This window comes from Lutjanus erythropterus, chromosome 19 (assembly GCF_056507025.1).
Source record: "Lutjanus erythropterus isolate fLutEry1 chromosome 19, fLutEry1.hap2, whole genome shotgun sequence".
NCBI classification, from domain to species: Eukaryota; Metazoa; Chordata; class Actinopteri; order Lutjaniformes; family Lutjanidae; genus Lutjanus; species Lutjanus erythropterus.
This window is the reverse complement of record NC_139335.1, coordinates 34,599,143-34,611,640: the sequence shown is the minus strand read 5'-3', so window position 1 is coordinate 34,611,640 and position 12,498 is coordinate 34,599,143. Positions and strand designations below refer to the sequence as shown.

General features: G+C 38.4%; 1 protein-coding gene across 1 annotated transcript; it reads left to right on the top strand.

The window, feature by feature from the left end:
• The first annotated feature begins 11,404 nt into the window (after positions 1 to 11,404).
• LOC146310346 (E3 SUMO-protein ligase ZBED1-like) lies at positions 11,405 to 12,497 on the top strand. Its single transcript, XM_084745252.1, has 2 exons — positions 11,405 to 11,635; positions 12,084 to 12,497. The coding sequence occupies exons 1-2, from the start codon at positions 11,405 to 11,407 to the stop codon at positions 12,495 to 12,497; spliced, it is 645 nt and encodes a 214-aa protein (XP_084601378.1).
• Position 12,498: the final 1 nt, after the last annotated feature.

The window sequence follows — 12,498 nt, the reverse complement described above, 5'->3', positions numbered from 1 at the left end:
GTGGATTGGTCAAACAAACACATGACTTTCACCTAAGTGACCGCTCTTCATTTCACATGTAAAAACCAGAAGCAAACATACACTACACTTTTAACTTAATTTTAGTGCATAATTAATTTCTGATGTAATACACATTACATAAGTTTAAGCTTGAAGTTACATAATGTTACATAATATGACCTAATATATTTATTTTAACCCAAACTGATCTTTTCCTTGTTGTAAGGTTTACTATTAACTAGTTTTGTGGTCTAAATCTAACCAAACTGGCACTGTTTCACAACATTAACCACAACAAAGATCACCATGACGAAGGTCACCTGACTATGATGACAATGGTCACCGAACTATTGATACCACATCCAAAACTTAATAAAATACATTGGACTGAACAGCAAATTTCGTTTTGTGCTGTGAAATGTTAATAATCATAATAATTATGTATTTTACGCAAGTATTTATTCATTTAATAATTTTAAATGTTTACACTTTCTAGGGGTCTTTTTTGCTCCTTTTTCATCATTGTTAACATTTCACAGCACAAAACACAATGGGCTGTCTGTATTACCCTATGTGTGGTCTAGGGCAGTGTTTCCCAAACTTTTTTTTCCTGTGGACCCACTTTTTAAAAATGATGAGCCATCATGACCATATTCACGACAGACCTTATCAATAGATTCTGGCCATTTCATTGTTTTAATTTCCTTGCATGAGAAAAACAACATACACATTTTAAATGCTTTACAAAAGGTATATTGCAGATATAAATTTTAAATTTTTTAAATTTGAATTTCTTCCATGCTCTTTTTTATTTGGGGACCCAAATAAAATCTCCTGTGACCCACCTGTGAGTCCTGACCCAGTCTCTGGCAATGACTGGTCTAGGGCATACATGTTGATCTTGCCTAGAAACAAACATGAAATTTAAGATCAAGATGAATGATTTATAGATAAGACCACAGTACACAGTGGAGTGGAAAACACACATACAAAACAAAACATTACTTCAATGTTATTTTTATTCACCATCCTCAATTAACACGCATGTCAAAGAGGCATGAAAGATGGTTTATCAGGTACATTTCTGAACTTAAATGCAATTAGTAAAAACTGCTATAGAGGGATTGCACATACATCACACCCCAATCAGCTAGACTGAATACGACAGAGTGGCAACTGAGTGGCAAAACAATGGGCAGCATGCTGGTGGTGACATCACGTGCAAACCCTCTATAATGTACGACAACTGAAAACATTATCTATTGCAGGGGTATTCAATTAAAATTCAAAGAGGTCCAGTTAGAGAAAATTTCCTAAAGCAAAGGTCCGGAACATCATAATGTCTAACTTTCTCGAGTGGGCCGAACCAGTAAAATTTAAGTATAATCTACCGATTATTCCGCCAATTAATCAAGTAATCAAATAAGAAATATTGTTCTGCATTTTTTTCTATTACATTACTTTTGCTTTATTTAAGAACAATGGTAATATACAAAAGAAAAGATAAGACAGGTCTATTAAATGAACAACTATAAATTGCTAAAGTAAAAATACTCAGCAAAGTAACTTTACTTTTAATGTAGATTTACTTTTACTGTATTTACTTTATTTTAGCACAAAGGTAAAAGTAAAGGTAGTAATATCTGCAGAAACCACAAACAGAAGAGTGAACTAACTCTTTTAACTGAAACAGTCACCAGAATATTTTGTTCACATGTTAAAATCACAACATTTTTCTTCTGGAGCAGGACAGACGCACCCAGACCCCCAGAGGACAGAGGACTGGTTCACCAACATGACACCTTTTTCTCCTCTTATGAGTTTGCACGTCTGTATTTAGTAATAAAAAAATAGCGATAAGAATACCATTAAAGTACAACAACAGCAATAAAAATGTTGATTTTTCAAAAAAGGAAACAATAACATGCACAATTTTTAAATTGTAATTAAGTAAAAACACTAATACCACAATGTAAAACTACCTAGGTAAAGAATGTGAGTATTTTTTTCAGCAGGTCAGTGATCAGTGTTTCAGTGACTCTCTGTGGATCAGTGAATAGTGTTTTATTTATGGCGGCTCGCCACATTAAAAACATCGACACCACGACATGATTTTCTATTTTTGGAGCTGCGCACCTTTTTCAGTCGTGTCTAGAAGGTAACGCTTTATTTGCACAACTCTCGCGAGATTTGTGTTCGTCATTTCACTAAAATATTCAAACTCGCGCGATCTTTCGCGAGTCTAGGGTTCCCTTCTAGACACGACCCTCTCTGTCTCTCTGTCAAACTACAGACAGCAGACTGTCTGTAAACAGCACGATGTTACACTCTGCAGTGTTTTACACAAAGACTTTATTTGTGTGGACACCCAGGTTTGGTTTGTCACCATTTTTATTTTTTAATCAGTCCGAGAGGACGACGGTATCAGTGATTGATTAGTGATCAGTCTGCCCTCCTCTCCTCCCTCACCTGTTCACTCTGCTGTGAGAAGATCTGAAAGTTTCTCACAGAGAAACACAGACTCTCCCGTTTTACGTACAGGCCTCCTTATACAGTTGTTTAATCTTATAAGTGCATCTGGTTGGTGATGATGTCATTAACCATCACGTTAGTTTCTGTTGTAATAAACTCCGTCATTAACAACAGTCTCCTCCACACGCAGCTTCTCTGCAGTTGATCTGTGTGTTTCCTGATCAGATAAACCAGCGGCGGAAAGACGAGAAAAGTTGCGCCAGTTAAAATAAAAGCGTCCCGTCAAAATTTAAATCTCTAATAATTTATTGGTTATAGGTCCGGGTCCGTATAGGACGGCGTGTGGGTCCGGACTCGGACCGCGGTCCGCCATTTGGGGACCCCTGGTCTATAGACTAACTCCATAACATGAGATATCTGGGGGCATCATCATACCATTTCCTAATCCATCATTAACCGTATATGTCCAGCACACGGTTGATGAATATGCTTTCTTTCTAGCTTATGTGTACAATCAAAAGATGTAGAGGGAAATTGTATAGCAAACCTTTCCCCACATGGATAAATAACATACAGTATTCATGCATTTTGAGGTATTTACCATATCATCAGGGTCAGACAGCACTTGAGGAGAGGTAGGTGCAGAAACTGGTGGGTCTAAAGATGGTGTGGGTGTTGACCACGTGGATGCTAGAGTTGAGATCTGAACTGTGATTTTTTCGATGACATCTTTCAGCTGGCTCACTACTGCTGGAAGCTCTGTAAAGGGAATGAAAACAAGGGGGAACAAAAGCTTCGTGTCATTACTGTGTTTTGAGACCATTGTAAAACATTACATTAGTTATTTGTGTTATGAAGAGCATGGCTGGAGGTGGAGCTGATTAAGGAGGAAGAGGAAGAAAGTGGTCAATTCTTTGTATTTGGGAAGATTTTTCCGTAATTATATTTATCTGTTTCTATTTAGATGAAACCAGCTTTGATTGTTGTCTGACCGCACACCCACAGTGTTTGTCTGACTTCAGGAATCAGTATAGACATACCACCACAGTATTTAAAAACCGGTGTTTTATAGTTTGCTTTACTTGAATTAATAAACAGAAATGACCTCTAATGACATCTAGTATCGCTTTCACATGGTCTTCTTTCAGGCTCTTGATTTCTCTCTGAAGCTCTTTCAGTTTCTGCTGTGCCACACTCCAGTTTCTGGGCAGCTGCTCCTCATCTGATGACTCCTCATTTGAGTTAGTTGAGTTAGTAATCAGCCTTCTCTCTGGCAGCAAGTCAACTGCAACAGCAAAATTCACACTATAATTATTGCATCAACTAAAAGTACCGCAATTAAAATATAGTCAAATATTTTACCTCTGAAGATGCTTTGTTTGCCAGCTGCTTCTTCAGCTCTTCTATCATTTGGTTTGCTGACTCTTTTTCTGAACAGGTTGCTCTTTTTCTCTTCTGTCAAAATTATAATTCAGTTTTGTATTTTTATAACAGCCATATGTAACAACATCCATGTTAATGACTATTTAGTACTAGTTACAGAATCAACTGCACCACTGATGGATCATACCTAGATTCAAAAATGTGTAAAAAATCAAAACAAAAATCATGTAACTATGGACTTGGCCAATTATTAAATGCATTTAATTATCTGCTAATACTAATTAGGCTTAAAGAGACTCAGAGAGTCTTAGCATTTTGCCAAATTTATGTAATTGATAACAAGACAATATTCTTTAATGAAGGATTTACAAAAAAAGAAAAGACGCCATTTACACGATGTTTTTAGCCGAAATATCAACTGTAGCACGTAGCAGGTAACATGTAAATATACTACAGTTGATATTTCGGCTAAAAACATCGTGTAAATGGCGTCTTTTCTGGTTAAATTTTAATGTTGCGACTCGCAGACACTGAGATTACACCACACAAGCAGGATGGATACATTTTGTGTTTGTTTTGTGTTCTTGTTTTCTTTTTTGAATTTACGTTTGATCTCCATTCACTGCCATTAGCTGCAACCCTGTTTTCTGCTGAAACTCCTAGATTGTTTTGTGAACTGAAGATCGTCACCCATCCTCATATCGGCATAGGGGTGAGTACATATTGAGTGGATTATGATTCTGGGTTGGAGTGTCCTTTTACAATGAAGGAGAGCTTTATTTTCTATGCATCTGGCAGAATATTACATTACATTACTTTCCACAGGCTGCTGGAGATGTGAGGTTAGCGTTCCAAGATTTTCATGTGTCTAGCTTTACATTAAATGGCCGTTTCCAGTTGCATATTTATGTTGTGGACTGGTTTGATATCTTTACAAAAACACTGGTTAAGAAAAAATGTCATTGGTTGAAAATGTCAGACTAAAACAGAGGTTGCGCTAGACTTTTTCATTGTCTGTCATTTTGACTGACAGGGTCATAAAAATCCTGTCATAATCTATTTTTACCTGCCACTTTAATTTTTAAAATGATAATAATTACATATTCAATAGCATTTAATTTTGATTCATTTTTAATTAATATTCAGTCCAAACAAGCTGAACAGAGAATCCACACCGTACCTCTTTTATCAACACCATCATCGTTATTGGGCTTTTTGAAGAAACTTCAGCTGCTGACACTCAGCTGCCGTGACACTAGGTATGTTGGAGATGATCTAGGCCTGCCCAGAATTGATCAGCGGTGATCGCTGCATAGTGCATGCGTGAGATTGGTGTCCGACTTGATCCCGACTTGCACATGTGGGCAACAATAACCTCACGAGATCGAGGCGGCTGCAGATTGTAGAACCAGATGCCGCAGCTGCCCTCCACCAACTGCAAACGCCTGGCTGTCACCTGATTGACAAGCTGACAGGCTCTGATTGGCTCATAATTTTGACAACAAACACCACGTGTTGTATAAAATACTAATTTTCTGTGTAATTGTAATATTTAATGCTGGACATATCAGTCTTCTGTTGTGCAATGAAGTTTTAATCTGTCAGCAAGCAGATATTTTGTGTCTGATAATAATAAAGTTTATGACTTATCAAAAGAACAGTTTAGTGCTTTACAAGGCAGATAAAAGAATAGATTTTATAAGCGTCAAAAGGAGGTTCTCTTCTATTTTAACTTCAATCAACGATGAAGAACGCACTTTATTTCTTCAGCTATGAGCATGATCTGCAGACTACAGGTAACCTACAGGTGATCTAACAGGATGTTCGTGTCTCTTCCTTTACTCTCTCGTAAGTCTACTGAACACTGTCCGACTTGACTGCAGCTTTTTGTCTCCACCTCCTGCTGCGGCCGCCTGATCTCGTCTACTCTCCAGGCGAGGTGCAGTTCATCTCGAACGAACCTAATAGCTAATTAATATGCTCACTCACCACCAAGTGGTCAGGGGTGTGAATTGCAACCTGTCAAAATGACAGATGACCTTCAGATTTTTCCGTCACCGTTTTAAAAAAAAACGGTCAACGACGGAAAATATTCGGTTAACGCGACCCCTGGACTAAAATGTAATGTTTTATTTTTAGTTTATTTGGGGACTATATAAATTAGTAGTGGCATTAATTTATAATACATTTAGTTGAGCAACTTTGGCTTAATTCATCAAGTTGTAGCCTACTTTTATATATATATATATTGTCTGTAATTTGCTTCTACAAATATTCATTGTAGAATTTTGCAATGTGCCACCAATTTAAGGAGAAATGTTGAATCTGGTTTTGTTTTCAAAGGCAATTGCTACCCATGCACTATGTACAGTCTCATTTGAAGGCAACTTCCCAAAAAATGGGATGATTTTATGTTATAAATGCACTCAGTATACCCATGGGGAATGAAATGACTTGAGTAATAATTGAGATTTATATTTGAACACCTCACCTTTCCAGGACAGGGCAGAACTACAGAACAACACACAAGATCACATGAGTCGGCCTATTGCTTCCCACAGAGAAGTCAGAGATAATGTCAACAGTAGGAGCTCCTCCACACCTAGGCTTTTGGATACTGCCTTTCAACAGGTAAATACACAATGACACAGTTTTAGTCTAAGTGGAATTGTTTTATGTCCAAGTTATTACAGGCAATATCTTGAAATATGCCAGAACATCTGCCAGGATACAATCCCCCATGTATCTGGGTAACTTTCTTATCCTGCTTGATTCAGTTTTAAGAATCTTCCCTAAACTGTGCTGTCAGCTCCCCAAGTAGGTATAATCATTAGCACATGTCATATGCCACATCACTGATTTATTTTTCTCCCATAGCACTACAAGCAGTTGAGGTCTAAAGCACTTTTAAGTTGTCTGAAAATGAAAGTGTACACCTACTATGTTTATGATTTGGTGATTGGACTTGACAGAAAGGGAGTTGATTCATTCAATTGTTCATTGTCTTTCTCTTGTTAATCTGTAGAATACCAATCATGATGATGACATCAACACAGATGGTCACATGAGTAACACTTCAACCAATGGAGAGGAAGAACTCAACAATTCAAGCAGTGAAGCTGAACTCAATAATGAGAAGTCTTCCACAACCAGCCTGTTGGATATGGACATTCAAGAGGTATACTTGTAATAACAGATTCAGCCTCATTGGTATGTTTTGTTTTGGGGTGGGGGTGGGGGTACACTAAGCCAACTTTATTAGCATAGTAATACTTATCAGAGGGTTTCCAGTGACACCCTCACCCTCAAGTGTCAACAGTGCACACATTTTACAGTACATGTAGTTAGAGGTTTGCTGTAATAGTTGAGTGCATTCATACCACCTAACGGACAATTTAGCTTAATTGTGGTAAATTTTAACCTATCCCCTAGCCTAACCCAAGTGTAGACAAATGACATTGTCAGCAAAAAGCAAAAGCTACAGCAAACCACCTGCACAATTTCAATTATTAACTACATTTTTCATTCTCTTTCCTTTGTTCACATGTAGAATGATAATAAAGATAAACAAATCAACACAGGAGAACACTGGAGTAACACTTCCAACAGTGAAGATGAATTCAACACTGATAACCCTACCACAAGCCAATTGGATGTGGACATTTCAGAGGTAAGTGCAACATTCTATGTGGTAGTTTATATATGTTTTCTTTGTATAAATGTCTACTCTTTTAATTACTTCAAGTAATCTTTTTCCCTTGTCAACCTGTAGAATGAGGAAGCCCTATCACATTCTGAAGAGGACTTGATTGATGCTGCCAGCAGTGTTGGGAAAGTTCACTTTCTACATGAACTAGTTCAAAGTTCAGTTCACAAATTTTAAAATCAACTAGTTCAGTTCATAGTTCATAATTCAAAATTTTGAACTAAAGGCCAAAACGCACCAAAGGCGTCTGACGCGCGCCAAACTGACTTGACGCTCGATTGTTTCGATTTTGGAGCGTCAAATGAGGACCAGGGCTTTTTTTTCTGCAGCTGCAGTTCGTGTTTGGGGAGAGTTGAATACTTGAATAAAAAAGGCATGGACGTGAGGAGTGAGTGCTGATGGAGCTTTAGCTCCACCAGGTAAAAGAATAAAAAAAAAAAAAAAAAAAAAAAAAAAAAACAACCCACAGCAGAGACAGAGGGAGGGAGAGAGTGTGTGAATATGGACAGATGCGCCAACTTGATATACAAACTTTTTATGATCATGAAACATAATATTGAAGACTTTTGTGGCGTGTTTTTTTTTTTCTTTTGCTCCAAGTCCGATTTGCTTACTTTTAAATACTTAATTACTCCCCACAGATTGATCATAACTGCGCAGGAGGAGAGGAGAGGAGAGGAGAGGGACAGCAGAGAGGAGGGAGAGGGAGCATGTGAAGTGCTGACTGATATAAAACTTTTTTGATGATGAATCCTGATGTTACTGTACAATTCCCTGGCTAAAATATCTGTCTCAGTAACAAACAGACAGAGGCTCGTCTCCTCCATGAAAGCTTTGTCACTTCGCAACATTATTTTAAATCATTATGAAGAGTCCAGACTCTGTGTCTCCCTCTTTATCTCCTTGGTGTATGTCGGTGTGCAGTTTGCTGTCTTAATATCGCGCACCGTTTAGTCATTATATAGACGGACCTGAAAAAAGATGATTTTTTTTTTTCCCTCAGAGGACAACATTTTATTAAAGACATAAACTATTATTAATAGTTATACTAAATAAATAAACAGATGCATATAAATAGTGACCTTTTCCTAAAATATTGCTGGTTTTATGGTGATGGAATGTTAAATCTGACGCCTGCAGTGCGCTATAGAAGCTTCAAAAGACGCACGTCAAATGAAGCCTGCAGTGCGTTTTGGCCTTAAGTTCACAGTTCCGAAAATGAACTAGTTCACAGTTCTTTTTTTTTTTTAATATGTTGCTATTATTTTTCAAAATTATTGCCACAGCCCATATAGAACCACAGACAGCAATTATTTTATCAGTTTTAACGTTGGAGTGACTTTTGATTTTTTATTCACTTGCACATACCTTGAAAAGCTAGCCGGGTGCTTGAGTTCAATGTGCCGTTTCAGGTTTGCTGTTGATGTAACTTGGGTGTCAAACTCAATCACAGAAGGGGCCAAAATTTAAAACACATTCTAAGTCGCGGGCCAAACAGGATTAACATTTATTAAACTGTCTAAAACTGACTATGTTTTTTTCAGAAATATGAATTTGAACAGCCAGACTACAACAACTTTTTCCTCAATAAAATAAATAACCCAATAACAAAGGAAAACGAGAATATTTCAGCTCAGAATATTTAAGCTCACATATCCAGGTGGGGGTTACATTTGAAAATGCTTGCTTTTTGTCTGGACACAAGATATCACACACTTTAACCATACAAACCCTCAATGGCACTGCATTTGACATAAATATGCTCATATAATAATAGTACAAACCCATCAGCCCATCAGGTACAGATGAGCATACTGACCTGCTCAATTTAACATTAAGGCCAAAACGCACTGAGAACTTCAATAGAAAAGTCAAATGTAGATTTAAAATTTAGCACCACAGAACCAGCAGCATTTTAGGAAAAGGTTAAACTGCACACTGACACACACTGAGGAGATGAAGAGGAGAGACAGAGTCTGCACTCTTCATCATGACTTACAATAATGCAGCAATTAAGTATTTAAAAGTACACAAATCAGACTTGAAGTAAAAAAAAAATCGCACACCACATAAGTGTACATTAATATTATGATTCATGATCATAAAAAGTTTTTTATATCAAGTCGACACATCTGTCCATATTCTCTCTCTCTCTCTCTCTCTCTCTCTCTCCCTCTCTGCTGTGGGTCAGTCTTATTAGGTGTGTTCGAGATGAGCCAGGCCTGTGCAGAATTGATCAGCGGTGATCGCCGCACAGTGCTTGCCGGTTAAATTTGTGTCCGACTTGATCCCGACTTCATGACGTCATGCACATGTGGGCAACGATAACCTCATGAGATCGAGGCAGCCGCAGTTTGTAGAACCAGATGCCACAGCTGCTCTCCACCGACTGCAAACGCCTGTCTGTCACCTGATTGACAAACTGACAGTCTGATTGGCTCCTAATATTGACAACAAACACCACGTGTTGTATAAAATACTAATTTTTCTGTGTAATTGTAATATTTAATGCTGGACATATCGGTCTTCTGTTGTGCAATGAAGTTTTAATCTGTCAGCAAGCAGATATTTTGTGTCTGATAATAATTAGGGTTATATATATGACTTATCAAAGGAACAGTTTAGTGCTTTACAAGGCAGATAAAAGAACAGATTTTACATGCGTTAAAAGGAGGATCTCTTCTATTTTAACTTCAATCAACGATCAAGAACGCACTTTATTTCTTCAGCTATGAGCATGATCTGCAGACTACAGGTAACCTACAGGTGATCTAACAGGATGTTCGTGTCTCTTCCTCTACTCTCTCGTAAGTCTACTGAAAACTGTCCGACTTGACTGCAGCTTTTTGTCTCCACCTCCTGCTGTGGCCGCCTGATCTCGTCTACTCTCCAGGCAAGGCGCAGTTCATCTCGAACGAACCTATTTTTTACTTTTACCTGGTTTCAGGGGGAGCTGCAGCTCATCTCCCTCCTCATATACTTGTGTTTCTTTGCACTGAGTCAGTTGCCTAAACAGAAAAACCTGTTTACATTGTCGTTTGACAGAAGCTCGCGTCTTCGCGACTGCGAGCTGATTTATTTCTCGAGTTGCGCGGCATCTGTCGCAGTGCATTGTAAGACTTGTAGTATGAGTGGTGGGAGCGCTATTTACCGACGGGCCATTCATAATAGACACATGAAATCTCGCGGGCCGTATATAATTGAAACTCATCCACATCCGGCCCGCGGGCCTTGAGTTTGACACATGCTGTACACCATAAATCACAATCATGACAATTATGAAAGGATACAATATATAACACTTCAATCCAATCCAGTTCAAACAAAGTCAATTCGAGTTCAGTTCAACAATCCAGTTCCATCTTCATTCAGTTTCCGTTCAAAAATCCGGTTGTTTCCAAATCAGTTCAAGAAAGAAGGAAAAAATAAAATGGGGAAAAGAAGGGGTTAAATACTCCTACCGCTCTGGCAGCGAGTTTACCATCAGTCTATCCCTGTGCAGCAATCTTCTCACTGGCACGATGAAGCAGGGTCTCTAGAAAAGCAGGGGTGGAAAGTAACGAATTACATTTACTCATGTTACTGTAATTGAGTACTTTTTATGAGTAATTTGTAATTTTCTAAGTAGTTTTTGAAATATGTAATTTTTACTTTTACTCAAGTACATTTTGACCCAAGCATTTTACTTCGCTACATTTGAACCCCCTGACGTTACTGAATACAATATTGATAGTGAAAAAATTAAATGCGGGCGGAAAACCCCAGTATCCCGGAAGTGAAAATCTATTGCGTGGCCTTGCCTTGTGCGCACCCTGTCTCATAATTGGATCTATGCGTTGGAAGATGGCTGTTGCTGACCAAGATATGGAGATCATGGAGGAGGAAGGGCCTGACAAAGATATAAATTCTGAAGAGGAAAGCCACAAAAACCCTTGGCCAAACTTGGAAGACTTATTTGTGTTCAAACGCACAAAAGGCAACAACATTATACTGCAGTGTAAAATGTGCCTGCCCGGCAGAACGGAGCTTTCAGCATTCAAGACATCAACATCTAATTTACGAAAGCATGTGGTGGTAAGTTAGCGCATGTGTTTTTGTCTCTTACATCCCAAACGGTTTATTTGTTATTTGGTTTAAAAATCCCAGATAACACAGTGCTGCCAACTTTCCCAGAAACGTAGGTGTGAGATTTGGCAGGGGCGGGGTGGGGTGGGTGGGTTGTAGTACGGATCGCGGACGTTGGGGGACAGTGGGCTGTGGATTCTTAGTAGAATTTCTCTGTTTAATTTAAGGATTTAATAATTTAATGAATTTAATGCCTAGCTAACTGCAGCAATCCTACAGTAGGCCTATTAGGCCTGCATTTTTTAATATAACAGTGACAGTACAACACATTTTTTTCATAAGGATGAGATTGTTCTAGCTTAATAAATGTTCTAGTTCTTAAATAGTATTTTCTAAATATGAGTGTGCCAAGAATACATAACTACTCTGCACCCTCTTGTATTGTGTGTATTCACAGAGAAAGCATCCATCAAAGCTTGCTGCTTTTAGTGCATGTTCACGGAAGTCACCACAGGAACAAGGAGGCAAAAGTAAGCAGAGCAAGCTCCCAGACAACCAGGCCAAACTTGTGGTGGGTGGTGCCATCCGTGTGTCTCAAGGGACAGTTGACCGGTTCCTCATCAGGCTTATTTGCGAAGGTCACCACCCCTTCTCTTTGGTGGAACAGCCAGCATTCAAAGAGTTTGCTGCTGCTCTCAATCCTCAATACAAAATGCTCTTCAGGCCCACAGTTAAGAGCAGAATCGCAGAAACTGCTGCTGAAATGAAGACAAAGTTGATATCACACCTTAGTAACATCAATCATGTCACTACTACCACAGATTGTTGGTCTGCACACCAAAAAAGCTACATAGGTGTCACGTGCCATTGAA

Coding starts and splice junctions, on each gene's coding strand:
- LOC146310346 (XM_084745252.1), top strand. CDS start 11,405: ATGGCTGTTGCTGACCAAGATATGGAGATCATGGAGGAGGAAGGGCCT. Junction 11,636..12,083: donor ATTTACGAAAGCATGTGGTG/GTAAGTTAGCGC, acceptor GTGTATTCACAG/AGAAAGCATCCATCAAAGCT.